Genomic DNA, 14,263 nt, shown 5'->3' on the forward strand with positions numbered 1-14,263 from the left:
ACGCATGCAAGGAAGAAGAGAACTTGTGGTGAATGAAAGAGAATGCAATAAACAAAGGTTTGGTGAACAGCACGATTAGAGACAAGACATTTGGGTTTGCTGATGTATCTAAATTTTCAATTGGACACCATCAGCTAAAGCTCCCAGGTGTCCTCCCTGACACAACCACAGAGGAGAGTGTAGACCTGGCTAGACTTGAACTGGTGACACTGGAGGCGCGCAGTCACCATTAATCAGCGATTGCTGTTATACATGCAATGTGTGTGACAATCGATCCTGGTTCCTGGTTAGAAACTGATGGCAAACTTCTGTGACTCTATCCTACCCCCGTCACTCAAGAGGCAATCGACAGCCAAAAAACAAGAGAACGTCTTGTTTTGCATTGCTGCGCTGGTGCAGTTTTTCCTCCCATTATCACCAAGTGTGATTGTTGGGGTTTCACTGTATTATTGTAGAGTTATTACCGGACAAATAAAGCCCTTAAAGGTGACGGTGTTTGGGAGTTTGCGCTACAGAAATAAATCTGAATTAAACTGAACTGAAACTGTGCACATAAAATTATAACCTGCTGGGCAAAAAGGGTTTTAAATGGCTTTTGGGGCAAATTTAACCTGTAACAGATTTGACCGAGTCTATACGTGCAGTTTCTATGTCCCAAGTGCATGCATTCACCCATGCATCCATATTCCCTATTAACTGCTCGCTCCAATTCAGTGGGGATGGAGTCTATCCCACCTCTCTTAGGGCAAAAGGCAGGTAGGGCACACCCTTAATAGGTAGCTAGTCTATCACAGGGTGAACACAGACAGCTTCAGATTAGGTGCAGGAATTGCTAAATGGTTGATGAAAGGACTCACTTGAAAGACTTTGATGCTGCCAATTTTCAAGGAGGGAGAGCAATAACTTAATAAAATAAAACCCAAACTTGAAAAAAATCAGCTACCAACAGTGGACGCAGCCAGCTGTTATTTGTTCAACCGTCCATACCTTCCAGAGATGCGATTTCAAGTGCTTAGGTCATAATTATGAAAAAATTGGACAGCAGCCATCTGCTGCTGTGAAAATGTCTCATTAAGTGTGTTAAAGCTTGTTAAAAAAAAAAGAAAAAAAAGAAAAAAAAAAAAGAACTGTGTTGATTGTCATTAACTGTAACTTTTGCATGTTATTAGGGATGCACCGATACTGGTATCGGGTATCGGCCTCGATACCACATTTTCTAAAGTACTCGTACTCGTTAAAAGTCCCCCGATACCGAGGACCGATACCACGGTCTGAGACCTGTCTATGTTTGAGCGGCATGTAAGGGGTTAATCACAGGCGCCGAGTGCCCGCCCCCAGGCACCGAGTGCCCGCCCCCAGGCGCCGGCTGCAGCTCAGAGCGGGGAGAAAGCCAGGCGAGACATATCAGCTGTGTGGAACTATTTCAAAGTGAACGAAGACGCGAAAACAAAGGCGGACTGCAAATTGTGCTCAGCGAAATTGTCCAGAGGAGGCTCTAAAGGTAGCGCATTTAACACAAGCAATTTAATCAAGCACCTAAAATCCCAACACAACAACGAGTACAAAGAGTTTACCCACGCTTATTAGCACAGAGGAGCATAGCTGATGCTATAGCAGTGGGACGGAAAATAGTTGGGCATTTTAAACATTCCGCCTTAGCCTACTCCCGCCTCGAGGACATTCAGGGACAGCTCAACCAGCCAATAAAGAGACTGCAGCAGGACGTACAGACGCGCTGGAACAGCACGTATTACATGCTCCAGTCCCTCATTGAGCAAAAGCGAGTACACGAACTCCCTGACTATCTCACCGCTCACCAATGGGCTCTTATGGAGACGACTGTTGCCATCCTCGCCCCCTTTGAGGAACTAACTAAAAAAGTGAGCAGCTACGACGCACTAGCCTCTGATGTAATCCCAGCTGTGACTGTGCTAGTGAGACTTCTAAACAGAGAAACAGACGACCAAATTTAAAATTTAATTTTGTTTTTTTATAATTATTTATTCTGTAATATGTTGCATACAACATGCTTTTCATTTTAAATAAATGTTCTTAATTCCAAACTAGTCCCTTGTTTGTTTGTTTTTTGTTAAATTATAGGACTAAAGCTGTTACCTGCAAATTTAAATCATGTTTTTATTAAGTACTCGGTATCGGCGAGTACTGAAATGCAAGTACTCGTACTCGTTTCCAAAAAAGTGGTATCGGTGCATCCCTACATGTTATCTATCTGCTTGAAGAAAAAAGGGGCGTAAACCCTGATAGACGAAAAATATTTTGAAATGTGCTTTCTAGCGGAGATTTATGCTGATATGGTGATGGTGTATATCTTACCCTGGGTGTGTTTAATAAAATCAACAGTGTCGCTTACACACATAAATAATATTGAAGATTATATATATAGATGATAGAGCCCAGAACATGATATTTTGAACTAACTTTGAAAAGTTAAGAGAACAATTGATGAACATTTTAGATTATTGAGGCGTAGCAGAGAGAGGTGTTTTTTTTTCGTTTTCTGTCCTTTACAGAAGAAGGAGCAGATTATAGAACCACAGCAAAACCACGGAGGGGTTGGCGAGAATCCAGGAACCAACCACCAGAAAGGGGAACTCAAAAGAAGCACAGAGCACAGAGAAACCTCTCAGAAAATTTGTTGTTTAGGTTGTATAGAAGATTAAAAGCTCGTTAGACAGAGGTTATAATGTGAGCATAAAAGTAATGAAGAGTAATGAGAGGGACTTTAGTAATAGTTTGTAGGATTTCTGTTATGTAAATTGCCCAAACACAGTGTTCAGGACGGATATGCTCTACCCGTTAAAGGGGGAGAAGAAACCAGGAGTAAGTTTTAAAGAGGAAATGGGTTAACTCTATAGAGGCTGTTTCCAAAGATTGACAAAAATAATCTAGGACCTTTTACCAGAAAAAGCTAATTATATCTGTTTTTAGTTCACAGTAGTTATTGAGGGAGTCAGTTAATTAGGTTAACTAATTTGATTAGTTAAAAAGGGGAAATGTTATGAAATAAACATATATTCTTAATGCTTATTTTCTGTTTATATTGTTTTATAGAGCCCAGTGTAGGAAAACGCCCTTGTGAGTTAGAATGTAGGCCAAAAGTCACAGAGTAGACTGCATGTCTTGTGCAGAAACAGGAAGTATAGAAAAGCGGAACTAAGTAATCTGTGTGTCGGTGTGACGCAGTGCAGAAATATATATATACGGATTTAGCTGGCAAAGAATTCAGACCTGAGCGTGTGTGTTCGTGTGTTCAGGTCTCCATTTCCGGAAATGTAAAATAAAGACTATTTCATGAGCTTGACCACTCTGAGTCCAGTCTTTCTCTGTCGCCAAAAGAATTCAAAAGAACGGAATTTAATAGTGGGAACTCACTTCCCACAGCTTCACATGCCCGGAGCAGCAGCACTGGGGTGACATGAAAGCCTAAGGTAGCTCAGCACAAATAATCAGTGCTAAACACAATTTTTAGCTGAAATGTCCACTGACAACAGTCAAAAGAGTCTGCCCTTTATTAGTAGTTCTACCATTCACTATGCTATTAGCACTACCTTTCCTGGATTCTGTTTCCGTGCAGTGGTACCTGAAATGATACATCTTGACCTATGCAGCCCTGGTATTCATTCTGAATTCCCAGTGCTACATCCTTAACAACTTCCACCTTTGGATGCGTTAGAAAAAGAGACAAAGACAGACTAAGAGAGCAAGAAACAGAAAAGGCAGAGCATTACTCAGGCTCATGATTAAAACAATGGGGTTAAAGGCTTAACCATGCCCTTTTATCAAATTCCCAGTGGGTGATAAATGTGTCTTCACTTTTGAACAGAGTAAAACCCTTGCTGAAAAAGACAACCAACGGCAAGAGAGAGACTGTGAAAGACAGAGAGAAAAAGACAGAGGGGCTATGCAGAGCAGTACACTGCTTATCTTTGCTTCTAATTACCTACTGTACAACTCTTCAGCCGCTAGTAATGCTGGGAATTCCAATGAAATTCTGTATTTTAATTTTGTTGGGTTATTTTTTTCCCCCCTCTACACGTAAACAGGTTTGGAGGTGAACAAAGGCAGCAGAGAAGTGTGTCTGTACATTCATCCATCCCAGTGTGTAAGTGAGCTCATCCTTAATGTAGAATATAAACCTTGCAGGAGGAGAGAGAAGAAGGAGAGCAAAGAAATCTAATTACAGTACTCCATCTATAAGGAGAGGCGAGGCTGAGAACACTGCTGGGATTTTGATACTCCACTTGCCGCTGAAAAGTAGACAACAGACCCCGGCGATGGGAATTCAATCTTCTCTGAGGAGTTTCTGGGTGTGCGTTTTCTCTAAATTCAACATCCTCGATGAGTGTAAAAGCCTACAATTTTTGCATGTCTTTCTTTCTCTACTTGCAGTATCTAATTCTGTCTGCGCTGGATTTATGTACTGGGGAAAAAAGGAAAAAAAGAAAGAAAAAGAAGCAAAAGTGAGGTACTTTGACATAGTGTACGGATACACAGACCACACTTAAAGATATACAGAGTCTAGTCCAAAATGAACAGTAAGGTTAAATTAAGGTATTAAGTATTTAGGCCCCCGCTTGTCCTAAACATGATGTGCATAATCAAACTTCCAACTAATGATCACAAAGTAATGCTTATTAGCCAACAGCTGAGACTACTCTAAGATATTTCACTGTTTTTGGTATCTTGGCTGTGTGAGCAGATATCCCTAATATGAGCATCTCATGCAAATGGAGAGTGTTAGGTCTAAACATTTAAACTCAGAAGGTTAGTGTTCTCCGGTTCCGATTTGTTGTGCATTTTTCACAGTTGTACCATAGCTTGGAAAGTAGCTGCCAAGTGTTTGCAGTCAACTTGGCATATTTGATGAAAACTACTGGTAACTGTGGCAACCTACTAGCAACCGAAGCAAATGTACAGTACCGTTTACCTTTTTGCGATCAGCAACCACTCGCCAGCTGGAATACAAACTTTTTTTGACCAGTGATTACCAAGAGGTCCACTGACTGGTCTCTAGGCCTACATTGATAGGGGTTTAGCAATCGAATTTACAGTGGCTGGCAGCAATTTCCAGCAACCAGTTTGCAACCAATCGCTGGTTAACATTTGTCCCTAGTGACCGGTGGTTGTCAGATGGTCAATGACCAGTCCAGAAACCTTTATGGCTTAAGTCTAAAGGAGTTGCCTCATGGTTTTAAGGTTTTGCCCAATTACTACCAATGAACTGAAACTAAATCGTAGTGAAAAGGTGTTCAACCAGGTATGCCATAATAGAAGATAAAAACAAAAGAGCAGTGTGTCCAACTTGTTTTGTTTCATAATTTTAATGACTTAATTTATCTGTACTTTTGAAATGACTATGTTGCAAAACTCCAAACATATTAAATAGAGAGAGCGAGCTCACATTTAAATGCATGATTTAATATTAACCAAATCACTGTAAAAATCACAAACCATAATAATTGCTTATGCAATTAAAAACAGGAATTTCTCAATACTAGTCCAGAGGGCGTCATCACTGAGACAGGGTATCATTAATACGAGCTGGAACGCACTTAACAGTTCCCAGTGTGGAAGTCCTCGCTCTGATGAGCCAGAAGAAGACTAATTGGTGCTGCACCTTTCCCATGTGCATCTGTGCTGCTGAGATAACGTATAGATACTTACTGTACAATATGTCACGCATAGAAAAACAAACCACTGCACACTAATTTATGTGCATAAATCACACACATACACAGACACACAAACTGTGCCGAAAATAAAAAATAGTTGCTCAACAACCACCAGCACACATGTCCTGTGAGATGACGAAGCGGGGAGAAAGACGACAAAAAGCTCTAAAATCTATTAAATGAGATTCTTTGTCTGCAGGGGACTATAAATGCTCTTTCCATCATATGCTACTGAGTGGTTTGGGGGCTGCAGAAAACACAGCGGCAGCAATAACAACATCACAAGTGCTGAACCCAGCAGACGCCACAAAAAGACGCCTTTGGAGTGGTCGGAGAAATCTGCTACACACAGCAATGTGTGCTTTTAAGGAGTGAGCTGATGCCATAGAGACCTTTGTCTAACATCCAGTGATCCTATTACAAGGTCTGTAGTTCAGAATTACAAGAAGGGAGAAAGAGAGAAAGAAAAAGCTGTCCAAGTCAACATCTTCATTCTTGCCAAACTGCTATTTGGCTCAAATACGAACTTGGAAACAAGCACCCAAGAAGAATAACCTTAACTAAGAATATCCAAGTTTTCCAGCAAAGTTTATGTGTTACTAATACAATCAAACATCACTCATTAAAAGTTTTCCAGCTCTAAATAAAACGTGCAATACTTCAGCTGCTTGCCTGTCTTCCAAGGCAAAGCTAGCTAGTCAGAGCTAGTTTCTTGCTAGAGCTAGCGAGTGCTGGCTCTAGCAAGAAACTCATCATTTCCAACTGCTCACTTAATGAAAATTTCAGAAGAAAAATGGCGTCCTTGCTTTCTGTGTCAAAGCTGAGCTGTACCTCAGTATAAATTCCTCAGAGAGAGTGAGAGAGAGGCACGGGAGAGAAGTGTGTTTTTTGTGTGTGTGTGCCTGAGGTTAATGATGCTGCCCTTTACTGTTATGACAGTAATGATCACCAGAGTGCAAAGCACATCTGGAAGCCTCAGATCACACAGTGTAGCAGTAAGGAAAGACCATAAGGGGAGGGGTAAGATGTGTTAATAACGCACTACAAAGAGGGGGGAAAAAACTGATCATAGCAGATCTACATCAAAAAGAGACATAATTTACCACACAAGAGAGGAAACATGGCCCGTCAACTAACAGACAGGAAGAGTAGTAACACAGTTTCCCAAGCTCTCTTTTTTTCTTTAGTATGTGTTAATCATATAGTGCGATGATCTGAAAGTCGTTTATATCCATTTTGAACTTGCTCCACTGGGGTGTTTAATTATTTGTTGGCCCTGCAGGAAATTTCCAACAGTTCACTCATTTTGAGGCAGAAATATCAAGTTCGCAAAATGCTACTAAATATTTTATTAATTTATTTTAGTCGCTTGCTATAACGCGGTTCACCTTTTGTAGATTTTTTTTTGTGTGTGTGCAATTTTGCATGCTTTTTTTTTTTTTTTTTTTTTTACAGTGCATTGTGTTCTGCATCCCGATTGGCTGTAGACCATTGTCAATCAATCTCGTGCTGTGTCTCCTGTACAGTACAGAATGTGTTCAGTTTGTGAAATTTACATAAATCTTCAATCGCTAGCGGTGCGACTCTGAAGTGCTGCACTGTATGTTTGTAAGTTTTCTCCCCAACAAACACAACAATGTCGGCGAAATGTTTTGCACAGTCAAAGGACCCGTGGTAGCACCCAAAAGGCGGCGGAAGATGCTAACCATTGCACACAAAAAGTTGGGATTCTGGACATGCTAAAGGAAAGTAGAAGTTATTGTATTTTTCGGACCATAAGATGCATTAAGCGAAACAAAACAGTCAGGTAAGTCAAACTTTACTCCACTCATTCTTCTTGCTTCTTCCACTTCCGTACCATTGATTCATTAATGTTGAATTCTCTCGCAGCTGCTCTATTCGCATGTTCTGGACCTAAAACAGGGTTTGATCTTTGGTTTCATTCTATAATACTGGACTTATTTTTCTACGAAGGTTTGAACTTTGAGAGTGTTTAAACAAGAGAGAAAAGCATGAAAATGTTCATGCCTGTCTGAGAAAAGTAAATAAAGTGTCGTGAGGGGTTTTACAGCCTTAAAACATAATAATTTTAAAAACGAGGGACCACTATAATACTACATTGTTTTGCTTTTCCGTCCATCCATCTGTGGCTTGGGAACAACTCACTGTCCCCACCAGAAGAGCTGGAGAAGGTGGCCCAGGAGAGAGGTGTGGGTGACTGCTGCTTCCACAACCCGAACCCAGACAAAATGGACTAAGCAAACAATTTAAAAGTTTGTTCAGATAAATATTAAATCTATCCATCCATCCTCTTCCCCTTATCCTTATCAGGGTCATGTGGGGCTGGAGCCTATCCCAGCTGTCATAGGGCGAGAGGTGGGATGCACCCTGGACAGGTCGCCAGTCATCAATCAAATATAAAACAAGACTATTATAGGCACAGCTATGCGCGGTAAATGCTAACATTAGCTTCTTCATTAGAATCTTCATAAATATGTCAAAATGAAGGCTATTTCTAAAGTAAATCAAATCAAATCTCTCCATGTGAGCAGGAGAAAGAACACATTCACAGATATGTTCAGAGCAGAGATCGGTTTAATTGTTATGTATAGATAAGAGTCAGAGGAAACGTGGATACTGAGTATTCCTTACCTTGCTGTAATAAAGGAGTATCACACATCGCACTTAAGCACCTGAGAAAATCATACCATATATTTAAAAATCAGCACGTCTGCACGTCTGTTGTCAGTATGAATCTACGTGCTCGTAGTTCATGGAGCGCTTGCTCTGTATGTGGCCCGTGTTTATAATTGCTAGCAGGGCACAAGAGTGCGGGTAAGAAAAAGGGCACCAGCTCATTCTACAGCAACACCCTCCTGCTCATGATAAGAAAAAGCTTGTAGAGACTGCCCTTTAAAATTTTAAGCAGTGTTGCCCTGGAGGAGAGATCAATTATGAAAGAGAAGGGTCATCAGACCAAGACGGGCCAACATGGTTAAATATGTGCAGAAATAATGGATGGATAATGAAATTAAAACCATCCACCGTCTGTCACCTTGATGCATGATTGAAAAGCTCGGCACTGAGTGGTGGCTGCTGTCAGTCAGCAGCGCAAAGCCGGCTGACGCACCTTCGCTGAGATTCTGCCTAAAGACGTGTTGTCCTTGAGGGAGGGTTATTTTTTTCTTTTTTGCCCACTACTTTTGCATCGTTCTCTTATAAGCTTACAACAATGGATTGATTAAGGATTTATTCTCCTTATAGGAAGTGAATGGAATAATTAATTCAATTATGTCTGCATTTTGTGTGTGTGTGTGTGTGTGTGTGTGTGTGCGTGCGCCAAGAGCTCTTCCTGAGGCTGCTGGATAATGACATATTAATCCTCTGGGCTGGGATCTTAACTGTGCTTCAGTGAGATATGCTTAAAATGAACAGGTTTAACAGGAATAGCAGCTAAGGCGTATTAAGACAAGAAACTTAAGACCACTTCACATTGGCCTAAATCCATTATTCTAAAAGAAAAGAAAAGAAAAAATAATAATGCTCTTATTTCAGAGCTGTGGAAGCCAGAAATGCTTGACGTTTAAGATAGTAAAATTGATTTATCTATTCTGCGACTTCTAATTCTAACCAAATGCACAAACCTGAACTAGGCTGCCATTTTTTAACCAGAGGAAATCAGAAAACCCCCATAATTTTCTGTATTCTGGTCTCCTACCTGCTTTCTTGAACCTGTCCAGCAGGTTTTGCCTGACTGTCCTCTGCAGGTTGAAGTAGTCATCCTCTTCATCAGGACTCTTTAGGTACAGGGGAATGTGCTGAAATATCAGGATGTGTTTGGGTTTAGGTTCCTAAACGGAGACAGATGTGAGCGGTGATTACATCACAAGATCTCTAAAGACAGAAATTCAAATGATGTGCCCACATGGTTGCACACACCCCAGCAATAACCTAAACTACTGAGTCCAGACAAAGCAAAAGGAAGACTTCATCTGCTTAAAAAGGCTCAATCACGCTGGGGTCATGCCATCCTACCGTAGAAGAGGAGGAGGATGCTCTGCTCAGCTGCGCCTCCAGCCAGGCCTCCTGAGCCTCCCTCAGCTCAGGGCAGGCCGAGGCGTCGAAGAACAGCTGGGAGTTCAGAACCAGGCAGAGAACTCCGCCCACCTGAGACGGCAAAAGTGTGAGAAAAAGAAAACAAGAGAGGAAAACAACAACTTGAATTATTTCCAATTTCATCTGCCGTCCCTACACCCAATTTAATATTATATTCCTATAGATTATCCAAAACCTAACTGCTGAAAATAAAAATGTTGGTGAATGCGGTGTGGCAAAAACACTCCAACCATGCAGAATTTTAGCAAAATACCTCTGGCATGCATTTTAAACTACATGTATAAAACTCAATAGCCATGTCACAAATTGCAAGGCCTTTAAGGAACCATATACTGTCCATATACTATGCATTCTGGTCTTATGTTTGCCCTTTGCAGGCCTAATCTAAAAAACTTTGCAATCCTAATTAGTAATCCTTTTAAGTTTACCAACTGTGTGCCCATGGCACCACATCAAAGTTTGTTATGTTACCAAGAAACAGTTGCTATAACTGAAATATGCATCGTCACAAAGCTCCCTTGTACAACTTCTGGTAAAAGAGGTCTAAATGGTCACCATAAAAACTGGACCACACCGTGATATACATATATTTTTTAACTGCAATATCAAAGTACAGTGAAGTCTAATGCCCAAAAGTAGTCTAAATGACATTAGCCATACATGGTATACATGCTGAGGAAAATAGAACCAAAACATATTTAATGTCACACACCAAAATAGGTGCAGGGTTTTTGGTCCTTTGCTATTCTTAATCCTGTGAGAGCAGAAATGGTGTTCACAGGTACCCGTCATTATAATATTCCATTCATCCTACAACCACTGCTACAGGCTGCTACTACTAATTATGGTTTGTGTCTGCTTACCCAGAAGCTGAAATAGTCATCCCCCCACTCCCTGCAATACTGCTCCACTGTGCTGGGAGTGGGGGTGTTACCCAGGTCATGGTTTCCACTGACAAACACCAGAGGAATGGAGAGATCGGTCCCCTTCAAGGCTGCCTTCAGATCTTTCTCCTGACCTTCTCTAAAGGGTGTACCTAAAGGAAGAATAACAGAAAACCTATTGTCAACATGGCATGTGTTAATGTCACACATATGATTAAAGGTAACATAAAACGAAACAAATTATGACCTGGACCTAAAAAACAGATGTTTGATTAAGAAAAGCATTCTACTGTATGCGGGTGGAAATGAGCCAAAGACAGCCTAAAAGTGTGAATGAGGACAACGTGAGAGTGAGAGAGAGATTATATGGATGATGATGAGAGCGCTCAAAGGATGATGAATGCTCAGTACAGCTCGACTTCATATCACCATGGTTACTGACATGATTAGTGGTGTTCTGGCGGTATCCTCTCGGTCCACATGTTGCAGCTGTGTAGACCGCTTTCCAGATTCAGGTTTGTGAAGACATACGAGGCTATTTGCTTTAAAGACACCTCCCCCCCCAAAAAATTTTAAAAATGCTATAAGCCTGGAGTTCACAAAAAGGGTAAACATCCATAAAATGGGTAATGTTCTGAGCCAAATTAATTCAATCCCAGAGTGTATAAAGGGCAGAGAACGGGTGACTCTCAAATCTATTTATAACTTTGAATTTATATCAAACAAACCCATCAGCCCCTGCTCTTGTGTTATCCCCGGTCCTCTCTCTCTCTTCCCTCTCATATTTCTTTTCATTTTTATTCATCTGAGTAATTATTTTACTGGCCTAGTTTTGGAGCAAATCTTTCCTCGGATATTTAGATAGGGCTCATTACATAAGAGCCTTTCCCCAAAGAACATCTTATTCATGACAGTGGGAGAAAGTGTAGAGTTTAAGAAACATTAAAAGGGAAAACATGGACTGACATTTATACAACGCTCTTCCAATCTTACTGACCACTTAAGGTGCTTTGTAGACTGCAAGTCACATATCGACTTAATCTACGCAGCAAAAGCACGTTATCTACCCTTAACTACGGCTAATTTAGAGCTAATTAACCAAACATTAATATTTTCAGACTGTTTGAGGAGGTATTCAGAAAGGTGCCAGCCAGAGTTTGGACCATACGCTGTGAGGCAACAGTACTGCCCACTGGACTACCATGCATCCTGGAGCTGTCACTTGGTACTCCTCTGCAGGTAAAGCTTCCAGACGTAAAATATCTAATACAGTCGTTGTTCTTGTTGTTCATGATCATGGAGTGAATAGTCCTTTTGGTTGGGCCCACTTTCATAACATCATTATAGTACCACTAGTAATACTTTCAGTTTTCTTTTCTTTTTGTGGACATGGTACTATTGACCGTGTAGTCAAATTACTTCTGAACTATTGAACAGCAACACCATGTCGCTGTGGATGAGTGCAGGTGGAGAGCTTGACATTTATTTGGAATGTAATGCTAAACTGAGTCCAAATTCAACTGTAGCCCACTGAGCTTCCTTGTAAGTATGCTAGATTTGTATTCAATGTTACTCACCAAAACAAATGAGTTGTTAGTTTTGCTCCAAGATAGAATTTAATTGCCATCCTATAAGATATTCCACAACTATCACGAAAACAAGCAAAATTTTTAATTTGTGCAAAACACAAATGACATTAAAATAATTTAATTCTGCATGAATAAAACTGCCTTACAAATTATCAATAAGTAGATAAGTGGTTTTTCTCTGATGCCAGTACAAACTCAAACTTGCTTTTTTCGTTCCCTGTTGACCTGATATTTTCAAGTATAATCCTGATGAAAGGAAATGACAGCTGAAGCCACAACAAAGCGGATTAATTATTTCACAATCACAATATTTGACCGCTGCCACAATTACATACAAACAAAGGCCGTCTCACTAATGAAGTTTAGATGATGGGGGCGCAAAGATTGTTAGGCAACTGTTCCAGCTGATAGCACTCTCTGCAACTTTGCTGGTACAGACAGATTACAGTACCTGATTTTCTTTGTTTATTTACAAGTTTTAATTTGCATGAGGTCATTTTCTTTAGGATGGGTGAATGAGAATCAGTCTACTGTATATTTTAGCACCATCAATATGCCCCTTAGGAAGGTACCTGACCTTGTCAGCTGCTCCAGTGGATTTGCTCAGTGGAATAGCAAAACATGTTTATGCTTGACATCGCCTAAATGTGAATACATAGTAGGTAATCAAGGGAGATTCCACATTAGATACAATTGATCTTTCCTCTGTGTGTTTCTGTGTGTGTGTCGATGTTGCATACTCTTATCTTCGATTACAAATGCCAAAAAAAGTTAGGACGCTTTACAAAATGTAAATAAAAACAATGTCATTCACAATAGATTATTCACAACACATCCAATGCAACTACATATTTAATCCCTGACATATCCTAATATAAGAAAAAGTGCAATTCGACAGCAAGTCTCAGTTTTGCTACGTGACAAAGAAATGCTGCTGAAATAAATGAAAGAAACCTGTCAGCATGTCTTTTTGGCATTAAATTGTAGAAGATAAAAGGTGTACATTTACAGAACAGGTTTTACCGTCAGAGATGCAAGCTTTTTATCTGAATGCTAATAGCAAGTCAGCTAGTCTCTCTCCTCTTAGACCAGAAGACGTGGTGTCCATGCTTTCCAGTTATCCGCTTTGCCTCGGTCCATTTTAAATGAGTTTGGATCTAGTCAAGACAGCAGTGTTTCTGGATCATTTTCACATAAAGCTTCTTCTTTGTATGATACAGCCTTAACCTGCATTTGTTGATGTTGCAGGAAGCTGCTCACTGACTGAGCCTGCACACAAGATCACAGGAATACACTTCTGATTTTCGACCCTGTCAATTATGCACAGAGATTTCTCCAGATTTTCAGAATCATTTGATGATATTATGTTCTGTTGATGATGAGAGAGTTCCTTCATTTGTAGATTCAGTTTTTACTTCAGAAAATCTCTGAGATGCTCTTTTTTTATACTCGATCATATGCTGACATGTTAACAGTTAAACCAATTAACTGTAAAATGTTCCTCCAGCTGTTCCTTTTTAGCAGCACTTACTTTTCCAGTCTGTTATTGCTCCTGTCCCAATGTTTTTCAGACGACTTGCTATTATTGATATTTTTCACGAAGCAGTAAAATGACTCAGTTTAACCATTTGGCATGTTTTCTATGTTCCACTGTGAATAAAATCTGCATTTGTGAGATTTGCAAATCATTCCATTCTGTTGTTATTTACATCTTGCACAGTGTCCCAACATTTCTGGGACTGAGGTTCTATCGAGCACTTGAACAGGCTTGAAAATGTAAAACAACTGATAAAGTTTGTAGAGCTAACTTTATAATTGAGTACTACTTCAAGTTTCCACCGCTGTTTTGGATTTATTCGACACTCGCGTCTGTCTGGAAACCTCATCTGTCATGCACGGTAGCAGATGCGAGAGTCGAAATCGGAAAAACGCACAGATTTATGAGGTGGTGCAGAAATGGAGGCTTTTTCCAAATATGTTG

General features: G+C 40.3%; 1 protein-coding gene across 1 annotated transcript in view; it reads right to left on the reverse strand.

The window, feature by feature from the left end:
* The window catches only part of cpped1 (calcineurin-like phosphoesterase domain containing 1), a 47,240-nt gene that overhangs the window by 15,794 nt on the left and 17,183 nt on the right, over positions 1 to 14,263 (reverse strand). The window contains exons 3-5 of the mRNA XM_084938168.1: positions 10,673 to 10,845; positions 9,729 to 9,860; positions 9,412 to 9,544 (exon numbers count right to left, since the gene is read on the reverse strand). Of these exons, the coding sequence (XP_084794294.1) occupies positions 9,412 to 9,544; positions 9,729 to 9,860; positions 10,673 to 10,845 (438 nt within the window). The remainder of the gene's footprint in view (positions 1 to 9,411; positions 9,545 to 9,728; positions 9,861 to 10,672; positions 10,846 to 14,263) is intronic.

The sequence above is a fragment of the Perissodus microlepis genome, chromosome 8, assembly GCF_051167445.1.
Source record: "Perissodus microlepis isolate ML-2025 ecotype Zambia chromosome 8, ASM5116744v1, whole genome shotgun sequence".
In the NCBI taxonomy this organism is placed as follows: Eukaryota; Metazoa; Chordata; class Actinopteri; order Cichliformes; family Cichlidae; genus Perissodus; species Perissodus microlepis.